We start from the raw sequence: 15,430 nt of genomic DNA, 5'->3' as shown, positions 1-15,430 counted from the left end.
TTTAAGTATCACTGAGTCAATCATCTTCCATATAGCCTAACCCCAAGGATTGCAGGGGGTGCCGTGGCCTATCCCAGCTATCTGTTTGCCATCCAATCGCAATACACATTTTTAAAAGAATAACCTGAATTATCATTTTTAAACCTAAAATTGAAATGAGTCTAAAGAGTTCCTTATAATTTGCTGAGTCAGCATTCACAACAGTAAAGATCATTATGGGATGTGCGCAGTGGGCTTGACAAACAAGTAGATAACGCTTAATACTGTGAAATGAACAACAACAACAACAAAAGTATTTCCCACCGCCATGTTCTCTTTGTTGGGAGCTCCATGCCAAACAAGTACAGGTGATTCATCTGCACCTTCGATCACCTTTAGTGGAGTAAATGTCAGCCAGTGACACGGATCGATGCGAGAGGAGCGAGGAATGGGAAAGCTCAGACACATCTCATTTGCATGCAGCTACAAATCTTTTGGGTTTTTTTTCCCCCTCTCTCACTCTCAAAGCCAACCCGATGCTGTTTTTGTCACACACAAAATAAACAAAACAATTCCTACACAAGAAGAGTACGCAGTTTAGAAAGTGTCTTAAAGTTTAGCCCAAGTTAAACTAGCTATTAACACTTTACCACTGTTAATGCAAGGCTTCAATATAAATGTATTTTTTTTACTAACTACCACAAAACATACTCCATGAAAACTATACATACATTTGATATTACTAGTATCATTAAACAGAATAGGGATTTATCTCCCTGCGATATTTTCATAGTATTTTTTCACCAAATGAGCATCATATTTGAATATTTTCCCTGATGTTTTATTATTTTATAATATATATACTCAAATATGAATATTTTTAATGATTAATCAATTACCATTACAAAAAAGACTATTTTCCCCATAATTTCAACAAAAACATTCATTTTTGAACAGTTTTGGTTTAAAAATACGTAGTGTTATGCATTATTATGTCTAAATTGTGATGTAGTTGTTAGCCACTGCAACCAATGATGCACTTACAGTAGCAAACATTGCGAAAACTGACATTTATACAATTGCGAATTTAAAAAAAACAACAAGAAAGACTATACCACAACACACTACAGGCTAAAAGATGTGGATACCCACCCTCTACCCCAAAGGCAGCAAAAATTACATGTGCTACTGACAAATTTTACTAAATAATCAATTAATCACAACGGCAGTATAAAAAACAACAACAATGAAGCTCCAATGACTTATAGATACAAAGCAATACGTACTACATCTCCCCCAAAGTTGAAGACAATCGGTTCACCAATGACAACACAGTAATAGCTCAAAGTCAATCTCACAAGAACAACAACAACAACATTTCACATCTTTTTCTCACTTATTCCAGCATGTGAAGTGAAAAGGAGGCAAACCAAAAGGAAAACTAAGTGGTTAGTATAAAAAAAAAAGCAGGCGAAGGTGTGAAGTTGAGTCGAAGCTATAAACAGAGCACATAACTCCAAATGTCAAAGCCCAGGAAGCAACAACAGGCGTCCTCTTTTATCTACTGCTTTAATCGACGAGAAAGATTCGTGCCGTCCGCCTCTCTACTGCCACTTGTCATTAGCCTTGCCATTTAGCAATCTTTTCAAATGTTGTCCAAGTTGAGAAAAAGAACAAAATGAACAGAGATTTCGCTTCAACGACAAACTAAAATACAAACTTGGGCCCGAGTGTTATTTGAGCGACCCGGGAAAGCCGACCCACTTCCTGGCCAAGTGGGAGAGCCGGTTGCCAAATGAGCTGCCGTGATTTTTTTCCCGCTCTGACCAAAAGAATTGGTCGATAAGAGCAGATGGGAAGTCAGTTTCCTGGACAACGGCTCTAGTGTCCAGCCACGAGTGGGATCAAGTAGTCTGCGGCAGAATTCGCAATGCAATCACCCCATTGGTGTCAGAAAAAAGCATAATAAAGTTTAGGGGATGTTTTTAAAAGTGGCTGTAAAAAAAAATAGGACTGAAAACAGGCCTCGCTTGGCATAAGGGACGGATTAGTAAAAATAAAACGAACAAATAGGCGCGAAACAATGACGATATTGTGATATAGAGCAAAGAACCCACAGATCATTTTTGAAAAGAATCAACAGGTTTCTAGTGATATTTTTCGCTATATAAGTTTCCATTATCTCATTGGTTAACTCAATTAAATCACTGATGGTGTCCAATCCACTTTGACTGGTTGATGGCAGTTAAACCAGGTTTTGGAGGCATTTACAGGTCACTTTGTGTCCATTCTAAGCCAATTACCAATCATTTTCTGCTAATTTTGCGTCATTTTCCATTATTTTCAGACACATGCATAAGTCACTTACTCTTCATACATAGAAAGTGACCCAGAAATGCCTCAAATTCAACAAGAAATGACCAAAAAGTAACAGAAAATAAGAAAAATAGATACATTTAACACACTGCCATTGATAGACATGCAACCACCAATCACATTCATTCATTCGCTGACATCTACTCTTGAATACAACTTCAACGATGGCGTCCACAACAATAACAACAACCGGATGAATATTCGGTTCTGGCCCCCCCCCGGGCCATCGGTTTGACACAACGGAACCATTGCATCCAGTGCGTTTAACACCGCCTGACAAGTGGGTCTCCGAATTAACATGTTTACCAAAATGCTTCACGGCTTGGTGAACACTCAACGCATGTAGCCCACGTTAGAAAAATATGGTCGCCACGGGCCTGGCGTGCTTCCAAGGAGGAAGGAGAAGCAACTCTGCTGGGCGGGTTCGACTCATCTGAAGGAAAAATAATCTGCCACTCGCAGACGCACTTGGGGCGACCATCGTAGGATGGTTTTTCTTCATTATTAAAACCCCCGTGACGCGGGATGTGATATCAGGTTGGATATGCTGCTTGATGGGCCAAGTTTGTCACACACGTGTCAGCTATCGAGGCGGTACCACTTCCTTCGGGTTGTTACTAGGAAACCGGAGCCGGCTGGATATGTGACGAGCAAGCATTAAGGTTTTTACATGAAATAACATCAGCTCTTTATAGGGACGTTGACTATTTATCTGGCCAATTTTCATTACACTATTATACTAGGATTTTTATTTATAACTGTTGTATCCTTACTAAAGTTTCACCGATTTTTATTAGCATAACAACAGCACAAAAAAGATGTCATGGATATTAGGGACTACTCTAATAAGAAATAATCTGCTTTGTGCGCATTATAGTCCGAAAAATACGGTCATAGTTTTGGAAGAACCACTACAGTTGTATTTCTCGTGAGAACTCATTTAAGTAGAACGCTTCTTTTAGCTAGCTGTCGGCGGGTTATCGTTTCGGCGGCCTTTATCGCTCGCCTCTTGGTTCGACGGCGCAAAGACGTTGACAGTCGAGCAAGAAAAAGCTCATTTCACTACGACTCCATTGCTCTTTTGCCAAACTAAAGGAAGGCAGACGAACCAGTGGGTGTCTACTACAAAAGGGGGACTTTGCGTTTGTTATTCTGTCTTTTGTTGCCACGTCTGTATCCATCTGCTTCCTATCTGATGTGTTCATTTGCGGGGGACGTCACGGCTGGGTCGAACTCATCTTTGTCGTGGGGTCTCATCTTAGCTAGGCTTTGTTTCCGGGGGGGGGGGGGGGGGGGGGGGGGGCAACCCGATTTAAAGATTGTACTTAAGGGGGCTGCCAATAGCCATGAATTAAAAATACTATATTATTAAATCCATGACAAATACCAAGATCCAATTCATGAAAACTGGTCAGACTGGCTCATGTTTCAGCACCATGGACAGTGCCGCCAATGGCATAAAAGTGGGAGAACTGGCTCATGTTTCAGCGCTATTCAAAAAGTGTGAATCGCTCTCCTGTCACATGATGTTGGTTTTCCCAGTCAATATTTACTTTGTGACTAAATTTTATCTCCTGCCAAAAGGAATTTGTTTTTTCTTTTGACATGGCCACAGTGTAGTAAAACTGTGGTTGAAGTAACAACAACAGAATAGGATTCCTGATCATTTCCTCTAATTTTAAAAAGCTTATTATTGTTCTGACATTGGTTCTCCTCACCTGTACAAGGACTAATACGTATCATTTCTAGCTTTTTCTTTTTTTCTTTTTTTGCCACCTGGCAAAGCAATCGGAGCATTTTTTTTCCGAGAACAAAGAGCGATAAGGCAAGCGTGGCTTTTGGAGGAAATGAGCTTGGCCAGGTTAGCCAAGCGCTGGCAAGAAGCGCTAATAGTTTTCCCTTTTCCCCTCCCGATGGTTCCCTCCCACGTTCTACCCCTTATCAACTGTGATTTTCATTCCCCAGATGCTCTGGCAGGAATACAAAGCAGGCGGCACAGGCGCCCGCCGAATGACGATTGCGAGCGCAGATTAGCCTCCTTCTGTTCCCGACCGGATCCAACTCGGCGTTGCCGTTCTACTAGACTTTTATCCCATGGTTGCCTCCTGGTCTCTCGGCTCCCTCGATTCGACGTCGCCCGAAATCCCCAAAGTGACGCCAAAATGAAGCACTTTACAAATGTTCATCTGCCCTTGGGCACGAAGGAATTTAGATTATCATCATTTTGTGTCTTTATAGTGTAAACGTAGCACGTACAGTAAGCATCTGTCAACTGATGGTTAACCCCTTCAGGGACACTAGTCACGGTGGTAGTTAGTAAAAGAGGGGAATTGAGATTTAAAAACTCTTGACAGCAATCGACCTCTCCATCCATTAAAAGGGGGCGGGATTGGCTCGTTAAATGGACGTCAATGGCGGCCAAAGACTTAAGCTGTGCGAGGTCACAAGATAAAAATAAATCAAGAAAATTCCCAGAATTTGAATTTATGTCTGTATTATTTTTCCTACCCGCCCCCAATCCTTATTTTTTTTAAATTTCTTTTTATTCCAATTACATCCTGGGGGTGCTGGAGCCTATCTCAGGTAAGTATGGGCAAGCTGATTTTATAACCAGCCAATCATTTCTATATTAAATATTATTTTAACAAGAGTTTAATATAAATATTTCTACTTAAAATATAAATGGAACTTTCAGTTATATATTATTTAGAAAGATTTATATCTATACTACCTATTATCTATTGTTCTACTTAATATTACTGGTGTTTCTATTAAAAAAAATATATCAATGGAGCCTTCACTAACGTCTTATTTACAAAGATCTACCCTACCGCTTATCTATTATTATAATCTAATAATTCCTTCATTCCATTGTCCATTGTAAACTACATGTGGGCAACAAAAACTACAGTTGGATGTCAAATAGGGGACTCAAAATGTCCTCTTAAATCGTGCATGAAAGTATTTTGTCAGAATATAAACCGACATAGGCATCAAAACACAATGGATCACTGCAAGGTAACCCTAGCCTAAGAAATCAATCCAAACAAGGAAAATAAAATAAAAATCAGCATCATATCAGTCATATTATCCTAAGAATGGCCAACACAAAGGAGTAGTGAATCAGTCCAACTCTTCCGGTTGACGGGGCGCAAAATCGCAGGAAAATTTCCCGGCCGGGGCGGACGGACGGGCGGCCGCGCCCTCGCCCGACTGCCACAAACTATCAGGGCAACGACTATGAAAAGGTCACGTTTCTTTCTCGGCCCCCCCTGAGAGCGAGACGTTCCCTTTTTAGTTCATCCGACGCTCGATACGTTTCCGCGCCTCCGCATCGATCGATAGGGTCGCATCCGTCTCCTCGGTCTGATGTGTTAACGACAAAGCCGTGGCGGCGACGCCCGTGTGTGGCATTGACATTTTTTGAGGGGGGGGGGGGGGGGGGGGACGGTGCCATGGAGCGTGAGTAAAAGAAGAAATATACTCTGCTGATTAGATTTTCTTATTTGAGGCTGACAAAAGAATGATCTTCTCTTTTGGCCGCTTCGTGGCGTGCAAAAATCATGATGTCATATGTTCGAAACTAGCGGAAGGGTGGCAGATATAGTATACACACATACACACATGATACTGAAATCGATTTTAAATATATGTCTATAGGTGTACTAGATATATATATATTTGTATCTGAAAAGAGAGAGAGGCTGCACTACATTTTTGAGATCAAGGGTTGAATCCCATGTCCTGACCTGCCTGTGGGGAGTTAGCATGCTTCTCTCAGGCCTGCGTGGGTTTTCTCCTGGGTACTCCAGTTTCCTCTCCCAAATCCCCAAAACATGCATGGTAGGCTGGTTGAACTCTAAATTTCCCCTAGCTATGATTGGCTGTCTTCTTACTCCTGCCTTGCGATTGACCTGCCACCAATTCATCCTGTTACCCGTAGTTAGCCAGGACAGGCTCCTGCACCCCCTAAGATCCTTGTGAGGATAAGCAGTACCATACCTGTCAACCTCAACCAATTGCTCCCTTTATTAATGATTGCCATTTATTCCCATTATCCTTGTATAATGACAATAGAAGCATTCAATTCAATTCCCCTTGGGAATATGGCACATATTTACTCACATAGGGCGCACTTAAAAAAGTCTGAAATTTCCCAAAAGTGGACGTAATCCAAGATTCAAGATTCTGTAAATTTCGCCAAGTTTGACTGTCTGGGTACATTGCTTGCTGACATGCTATATTTATATAGCGATTAGAGCCGAAATGTGTAAAACCAGATCAGTTTTACAAAAAAACTGACTTAAAAAATCCCATACAAAAGTTGATATACCGCATACACATTTTGAAATAATCAAAAACACATAAGTTGACAAGTATCCAGTAAAGAAAATGAATAAAAAATGTAGTAAGAAGAGATAAAGACATAGCTATCTGCCCACCTTCCTTCCACTTATTGGCAACATTAAAAATTCACAGCACTCTGACAACCGGACGCCCCGCCATTGGACGTCTATCACGCTCGACGCCACCAACCGGCGTGTGAACAATCCCATTTCATCCCCCCAGCCTGCTCTTACAAGGGTCAATTACTCGCCGACACGCCACAAAAAAACACAGTAGCGCCGACGTCTGCTGGAGAGATTACGTCATCGCCAGCCAATCGGCAAGCACGACCGGTCGGTCTTTGTGCTCCGGGAGGAGCAGGTGCGTGACGGACGGCCAGTAAACCACGACGCAAACACCCTGGGTTTGACTCTCCCCGTGTTGGAAAGCAATCTAAAAAGTGCCGTTTATGCAGGATTAGTCATTTATTTATGCGTGGAGGATAAACACAAGAGTCCAAAGTGCCCACGGGCCAAAAGAGAAGAAAAAAAAATCAAACGGGAATAGATAACAAACCCCAATGTTTGTCCCTGGAGGAAATCAAAAGATAACCAATGAAGACGTAAGTAAGTAAGTAAGCACGCTAGCTTGCTTGCCCAACCCATTTGTAATTAAGAGCGCAATAAATGGGAGCGTTAGCAGTAAATCCAATTTTCAGTTGATTTGGAAGGATTGATTAGAACATTAGGTACACCCACATAATGTAACAAGATCCCCTGTATAAAAAAAGGGGGCTATTACAAAAGTAGTCATTCTTAGATTTACGTGACACTTTCAGAGCAGTATTAATTTAACAGGGTGTTTATTAGCCCGGTGCTGTCGGAACACTAAATTAACAATTTAATGAGGATTTGGGATGTTTGTTTCCTTGGGAGACGAAACCTAAACGAGTATTGAACGCTTGCCATTGAGACTAGTCCACGTCCAATCCTTTTGCATGGCACTTTCATGTACTAGAAAAGATCATTTCTAAAAATATATGTAAGAAAATCTGCTCTAAAAATGCTGGCAAAGACCAAGTTATCAAAATGATGACAAAACCTTCCATTTTTTTTTTCATTCCATGCTCCATTCTTGCTGCAAATTCTCAGTTGGCTTTTTGCCCCCTTCTAACGCTGATCTAAAAGTGTCAGCACAAGCTCGGATGAAGAGATTTAAAATGGAGATGAACACGAAGGTTAGTCGGATCAGTCATCTGTGGACAATGGCATCATGGGCTCCAACACCAGCCCACGCCAGTTTAACGCTGGCTGGCCTTAAGCTATTGAAACGCGCACCAACCCGCCCAATGGCGTGACGTCTAATGGGCTTACTCGCATTGGCCGGTGGTGAGAAGTTGCGCCCGTTGCAGCAGATTAGCCGTGTTCAACTAATTGCGCTTAATTGCCACCGGTGGCCATGCTACTCGGATCTATATTACGCTACGATTTGATCTGGGCCCTCCCCAAAAAACTAAAAAATAGGTCAAATCCGTCCAGTGGAAGAAGACGTTTCAGATGCAACCAAAGATGACAGCAAGTAACTTGAAAATGATAGTAGACCGACCGCATTTCTGACAAATTCACTCAAGCGACAGAAAGTAGATCCTGATTACTCTTTGTAAACTCTCGATTTTTGGAGCCTACTTGCATGCTACTATAATTTTAACCTTAGCTATAGCCATAGTTTATTAATAATTCCACGTTTAGCAACGTCAAAGACAGACAATGAGTCAACATACTAATCTAGTAAGAGAATTTTACTAGCATCTTTTTAATGATGGATGAGAAGAACGTATTAATTAGCTACTAGTATCCAAAGTATTGCGATATATCACCAAACTGATAGTACATGACAGAATGTGGTCCTTTGAACGAATCTTGATCTTCCTAAATAAAGTACAGAAGCGACAAAGAAGACAACTCTTGAGCGTCATCAAGCATGAAATCAAATAAACTACAGAGTTGAAAAGGTGTAAATATACACTCAAGTCCGCCGTCACCCGCTTGTGACCCGACTAAGCTTCTGAATGAGACCGAAGCTGAGGCGGAATAAAAGATTTTAGGGGCTGTTGAGCAGTTACGAGCTTCCTAAACGATAACCTCATCTCCGCCTCACTCGGCGTTTTAAGGTGCTTTCAATGAACCCAACTTCTATCGCTGTCAATCTCCCCTCTTGCAAAAGATTGGTCATTGACTGACGAAAGTCAGGTTTACGACTGTCAATGAATGCACATTCATTTGCATGAATTCCACAGCCAAAAATCTATCAAATGTTGCTAATCACAAGTCCACAATTCCACCTGTCGTATGAATGACAGCAAAAAGATGACCCGAACACTGTTGAAAAATGATGGTATTAAAAGAAAGTTTAGTCCTAGCATTCTTTCTCCTCCTTTGGCTGCACCCTCTGCGACTATCAGCGTCTCCTCATCAAGGCTCCCCGTGACCTTCCATTAGCTTTGTCATTGAAAAACCTGCAGCCTCGCTAAGAATGCAGGCCAAACGATGAGGGGGAGAAAAAAAAAGGTACAAAGGCGCCATTGGCGACCATAGACGTCTAATCCTCAAAAAGAGTTCATAAGCAGTCAATCTGTTTGAATGGAACGCACTCCATGGACATTCATTTAATGACTGTCAACCCTCCATTTAAAATGGATTGGACATCTTACTAGCCATAAACTAGTGAGTTTATCATTAGTAGTAAGTGAGTGAGTATATTCTTCTTTTATTCCAAATAATTTCTTTTTAAACCCTTAAAAGTTTACAATAAAAACATCATTAAAAAGCAGATTATGTGAAAACCATCAGGCACATCCCTCACTATCCCTCGATGGGAACGCCAACTATCCGTAATCTCGGGAGTTTGTCACTAAACGCCAAGTGGGAGGGCTCGCGGCAAATAACCAACCCTCCCACCTCGCCTGAATCGGACGTCTATCACCGTCCACGGGCGAGCGAATAACCCCAATTACGAGTCCCAGTCAAAGTGCGAGGAATCTCCCCGAAATAGAGGTCGTCGGACACCAACATTAGCACCACCTGCTCGCCATTTGACGGCGCCCACCATCCTTTTCCATCCACCTCTAACCCCGCATCCGGCATCGCTCTCATCGACCCGCCCCAACGCCACCGTCCGTCTCAACAAAGCGGTCGGACGACACAAAACCGCGCACAAAGAATAACAAGAAGGAGAAAAAAAGGGGAAAATTTGACATACCTTGGGATGGTGCATTGCCCATGCTGCGTCAAGGAGCGCTGCAGCCGTGACACGGATGGCGTTTCCCCTTTCCCCGGTCCCCGCCTTCTTTTGTGGCTCCACGTAAAGGTCGCTCCTTGGCCGCTTCCAGTGGCTCCTCTCCCGCTCCCTCGCTCCGTCCGATTCCTTTGCGATTCCTTTTTGGCGAGATGGAGCGATCCGGCGCTCCCCGCTTGCGTTGCGTGCGTCTGGTAAAGCGGCACGTGCGTGCGTGCGTTCGTGCGTGTGCGCCTGTGAGGGTGCGCGTCGGGGAGCGCCCAAGCGGGAGGCGGGGAGGGAGGCAAAGGGAGGCTGTAGGGGGCAAAGAGAGAGAGGGTTTGCTCTTCAGAAAGATTGCGAGAGGGCACATGCCGGTGAACGGAGACGCCGAACGGAGCTTGGGAGAGGAAGCACAAATGTTGATCAATTCGCACAGTGCTTCTCCTCCGCTTCTACATGAAACATTGTGCTTTCTCTCTTAAAGACACAGGCGCTCGTTGGAACGGCTGCCGATATTCGGTGGTGGTCGAGCTTGGGCGGCGACGACAAAAAAGGCGGATGCTTTTTGGAAGGTATCGGTTGGCAATCTACTCATTGATTTGGAATCATTTTACCACATCCTTGATGACAGTGTCCAACCATGAAATGACTGCATTTAAATGTTTAAAATGAATAGTGTTCAAAATCATTTGGGGAATGCTAAGTACATAAAAACAATTGAATAAAAATTAAAAGGAAATTTCAAGCAAAAAACAAGTAAAAATGTGAAAATCTTAAATTTCAATAGAAAAAAACATTAGATTGTCTTTCCTTGAACAAAAGAATTGCTATCTTTTTTTAAACCATTAAAAATTTTAATTTTATAAATTACTACTTTTCATATTTTAATGTTTTATATATTCTCATATTTACATTTTTATTTTTATATTTTTATTGTTCACTTGGAAAAAAAATCCAATTTTAGGCTTCCTGTCCTAGCACTCACTCCCAAGTCCAACAACAACAAGTTTTTGCTGTGCAGTGTTTTAGCTATCACGCAAACTAGCCAGTCAGCTAGATTCGTGACTCACTCACTGCATTATTTATGCTGGCCACATGCTACACATTTTTTTTAAATCATTGCCCATTTATAAAAAAGTAAATAAATTAATAAATACAGGAGTATCTTTGCCAACAACCCAAAAATATACATTTTTGACCAATATTATTTGTACTGTTAACTCTAGTAGTACTGGCATTGGTTATTTGGGAGAGTCCTACATCTATGTATTCATAATTTAAAAATGTATTCTGTATTTCCTTCCTATTCAGTGCCATTTAACATTTTATTTTTCAGGTGAGAATGTCCAAGTACAACTATAGACGTCCTATTCAATATGACAAGGATCGAACAATCGGTTAATTATGTCAACAAATTTAAATAAAAATGCTGTGAATTCATGGATTGGTAGAGGAATATTATTCTTTTATGAAAAATATTGGCAACAGTCCTACTGTAAATATCAATGTGTGCCTTGAAATACAAATACGGGAGCTAGCTGTTGAGAAAAAGGTGGGTGCCGAAGGGAGGCTTGAAATATCCCGTGTGACAACACCGACTAATGATGAACCTACGTGGAGGGTAGCGAAGGCGATGCTGAGGAGGATCGGCATGGCAACGGGCGCGTGGCAGTGCGCGAGAGTGCTCTTGCCAGCAATCAATTGGTTATTATTGCACGATATAATCCCAGCGTGGCAAACGCTGGATCAGCATTTTAAACAAAGAAGGCAATGACACAAAGGCAATTAAATGCTTCTGGGAACTAATAGCCCACCATTACAAAAATGTCCGACACATATGATGAACTTAGTCCATGTAGATGCGGCCAAGAATTGAGGTCAAAAAGGCAAACTGTTCCCCAACCAAAACATATATAAATTACTTAGAATTACAAAATATTAGCATTATAGGGTACCATATTTTCACAACTATAAGGCGCACTTAAAAGCCTTAAATTTTCTCCAAAATAGACCTTATAATCCAGTGTGCTTTATATATAGAAAAACATTAAAATGTCATTCATTGAGGGTGTGCCTTATAATGCAATGCGCCTTATAATGCAGTGCGCCTTATAGCTGTGAAAATACGGTACATGGCCATTTTAGCTGTGCGCAACATTAAATAAACCATTAAATGTTTAGAATGGACTAAAAATCTAAATCATAATGCTCATAATGACCTGCTATTGGTCAATATCCACCCAATTTATCTTTGGTTTAGCTTAATGTTCCTGTGTGGAGTTTGCATATTCTCCATGTGCCTGTGTGGGTTTTCTCCAGGTACTCCAGCATCCTAAAACCATGCGAGGGAGACTGGGTGAACTACTACACAAATTAGTTTAGCGTATATTAAGTGTATCAATTATCTTATGCTTGCAAACCCTATAAAACTTTCAATTTTGGACTGAAAATGTATTTTTAATCATCTATATTTCCCACCTCCATTTTTTTTACAGGTGGCAAAATGTATTTAAAACCATGTGTGACGATTGTCAAACAAGATAAACCCATAAAAAGTCAATGAGCGTCACCTATTTTTTTTGCCCATTTTCCCGCATACCATTGAAGGTAATAAACGGTGAACGAAGCAAAGGAGAAAGCAAAATGTCAGGAGATGGAAAGATAAAAGCGGATGCGAGCCTATTCATGACGAGAAGAGATGAATAATGGATGCTCACGCTGCGCATCAATTACGCAACGCATACCAGTTTGCCCATCAGGTCCAGCTGCTGCTCAAAGGCAAGCCACACTGGTCAGCCGTGCATTAATAGAATGCTTCTCTTATTTAAATGTGCTGTATGCTTCATTTGAAAGGTATCAAGGATAAATTAGCAGCAATAATCTTTAAGGGCGCAACTAAGAGAGCATTCCCGTGGGTCGTGAGCCGATGCCGTACAAGCAATGAACGTATCTCTGTGATAAAAACAGGATTCATTTCATAATTAGGTAGCTAACAAGGACGACGTGTTCTTGAATTTTTAGCTGAGGCGCTTTTTTATGGGTCTATTTCATGGACTTTAATTTACATGGGCGGATCTACCAAGGGGGCACGGAGGGACAACTGCCCCCCCCCCCCCCCCCCCCCCAAAAAGTACATTTTTCTCCAATATTTCGCCTTAAAAAACTTTGACTTAAAGTTTAAGTGCAAGTTTTTTTCTCATTCTCGTTTTTTGACAAGTTTGAATGACGCCCCAGAATGAATTATCATCCGTAAAATGCGTCAAATTAAAGAGTACACGCAATAAAAGCATTAAAAGGCCCATTTATTTCCCAGCATGCATTTCAAATAATATAACTGCCGTGAAATTGCATGCTGTAATGTCGCTTCCGCAGACGGTTTAGTATGCCTCTTTTTTTCTTTTGTGTGTCTGTGTGTGTATTTTATGTGTATTTGAAAGCAATGTCGACCTCCCTAAGGAGTTAAAATAAATAAATAAATTTAAAAAAAACTGAGATGAAACAAACCTTGCATTCAGTGCCAACGAAAATGACGATTAAACATTTCAGCCATGTCGCAAAAGCAAAGGGCGCTCGGATTCGGTCCGCTGCCAATCACCTGGTAAGGCCTGTGTTGCCATGGCGACGCGAGAGGCTGGAGAGGACTTGCCTTTATAATGCGATATGGCCACTTGTGGACTCACTGTTAGCCGCGCACGTGCGTGGGTGTCAGGACAGGCACGCTGCTGAGCACCTTCTGTGCTTTTAGCCGGCCAAAAAATGTGCAACTCCAGGCCGGTGCATGTTAGACAACAGCTCACTGGCGCGGGTCTTGATTTAGCCTTTCTCGGTCACTCTACGCCATAAATCATTTACTTCCGCGATTGATTTTAAAATTGGATCATATGGGGAAAGAATCGTAAAAGCTAACCGGAGGGAAAATAAATGTTGTTTATGTATTACATAGTGGCCCTTGGTCACTAGTAAGTGTTCACTCATATCAATTTGACTGATTAGACATCAAGTAACAAAAAAAATGCTAAATGAGTTAACTACAAATAAATATTGATTTTTTTTTACATTTCAGGGAGGAAAAAAGGGCACTTTTTTGGGTGAAAGCGGAAAAAAACTAATTTGGATGTGGATTTATTATTAAGGATGCAAAAGGGGAAAAACGTTCTGTTTTTAACAGAAAAAAATACTCTTTTTCTGTTTTATTTTAAAGAAAAAATGGAAAAAAACTATTTTTTTGTGGAAAAAAAAACGTACATTTTCTGTTGCCGTTAATCCTTTAAGGTCTCCAAATAGATGATTTTTAGTGACAAATAAGTCAAAAATATGATTTTTTTTAAATGTTAATTCAAAGGGCTAGTGTCGACTTTTAAGACCATTTTAAATCTGCCTTGAAACGAATATTTGTGACATCTCCCCAAAAGGTCAAGCGAGGGAAGTGGGGCGTGACGTGGCATATCTTATATATTCTGAGATCAAATTGATCCGGTCAACTACAGACGCACGCTTTAAATGTCAAATGTCATAATTGGAAGGCTGACCACTGTACCTGGGGAAAAGGACCCTCGCAAGCACTTCTTCTTTCCCATTGTGGCTCTTCAAAAATACATAAGGTGCTGTTTCCAAGGTAACAAATCTTTGGAAGACTGGCCACCTGAAATGCAGACAGAGAAGAGAGGAGGGTAAGTGGTGAGCAAAATAAAAGAGAAAAAACAAGTACAGTACAAAATGTGTACATGTACTTTTGTCTGACTGGCATGGTGAGTCAGAGCACACAAATGTAAATAATAATAATAACAGTAGTAGCCGAATGGTTTTATTTTTACAATTGCGGCCAAAAGTATTCTTTTGACATGACAAGCCATATTCATTTTAAATGACAAAAATCATTGAAACATTCACGTTATAAAATCCTATTTATATCATTCAGGAAATTAAGGTGCACAAAAGTTGTTCACATTTTGTACTGATGCGCAGATCCAAGATCTATTGAAAGGCACTTAGAAATAATAATAATTATCCATATTATTATTGACAAAAATATTTTTTCTATTCCAATGGCAGATGACGCGATATCAACAGCAAGTGACATCAAATGCACCCAAATCAACAGAAAGTGACGCAAAAAAATACCCTAAAATCAACAGAAAATTGTCCAAAAATGTACATTGAGTGACCTAAAATCAACAGAAAGTATCCAAAATTGAAGTGACTGGCTGCCATAGATTAAAAAACAGCATCCATTTCATTTAAAATAGCAGGACTGATTGGGAGTACTCCCCTCCGAATCATATGGATGAGTGACCCCAAAATTAATATGTGACCCCCATCTAACCATCCAACCATCCCACCCCGACCTCGACCATGACCCCCAGTGTTAAATAACATTTCTGTTGAAAATAAGAAAGTTGATTGCATACAATCGTCGTGTACTTACAGATGGAGAGAAATATTGGCGTTTTATGCCATCTAGAGGCATACATAT

General features: G+C 41.0%; 1 protein-coding gene across 3 annotated transcripts in view; it reads right to left on the bottom strand.

Annotated features, from left to right (window-relative positions):
- The window catches only part of srcin1a (SRC kinase signaling inhibitor 1a), a 78,339-nt gene that overhangs the window by 48,572 nt on the left and 14,337 nt on the right, over positions 1–15,430 (bottom strand). For 2 of the 3 annotated variants that reach the window (XM_077734056.1, XM_077734058.1), the window contains exon 1: positions 9,940–10,400. In XM_077734056.1, the coding sequence (XP_077590182.1) occupies positions 9,940–9,961 (22 nt within the window). In that variant the 5' untranslated portion in view covers positions 9,962–10,400. Of the gene's footprint in view, positions 1–9,939; positions 10,401–14,494; positions 14,600–15,430 lie in introns of those variants that run through there. The other variant, XM_077734057.1, reaches the window with a different exon arrangement.

The sequence above is a fragment of the Stigmatopora nigra genome, chromosome 15, assembly GCF_051989575.1.
Source record: "Stigmatopora nigra isolate UIUO_SnigA chromosome 15, RoL_Snig_1.1, whole genome shotgun sequence".
NCBI classification, from domain to species: Eukaryota; Metazoa; Chordata; class Actinopteri; order Syngnathiformes; family Syngnathidae; genus Stigmatopora; species Stigmatopora nigra.
Note: the sequence above shows the minus strand (reverse complement) of the source record. Positions and strands in the feature narration are given on the sequence as shown.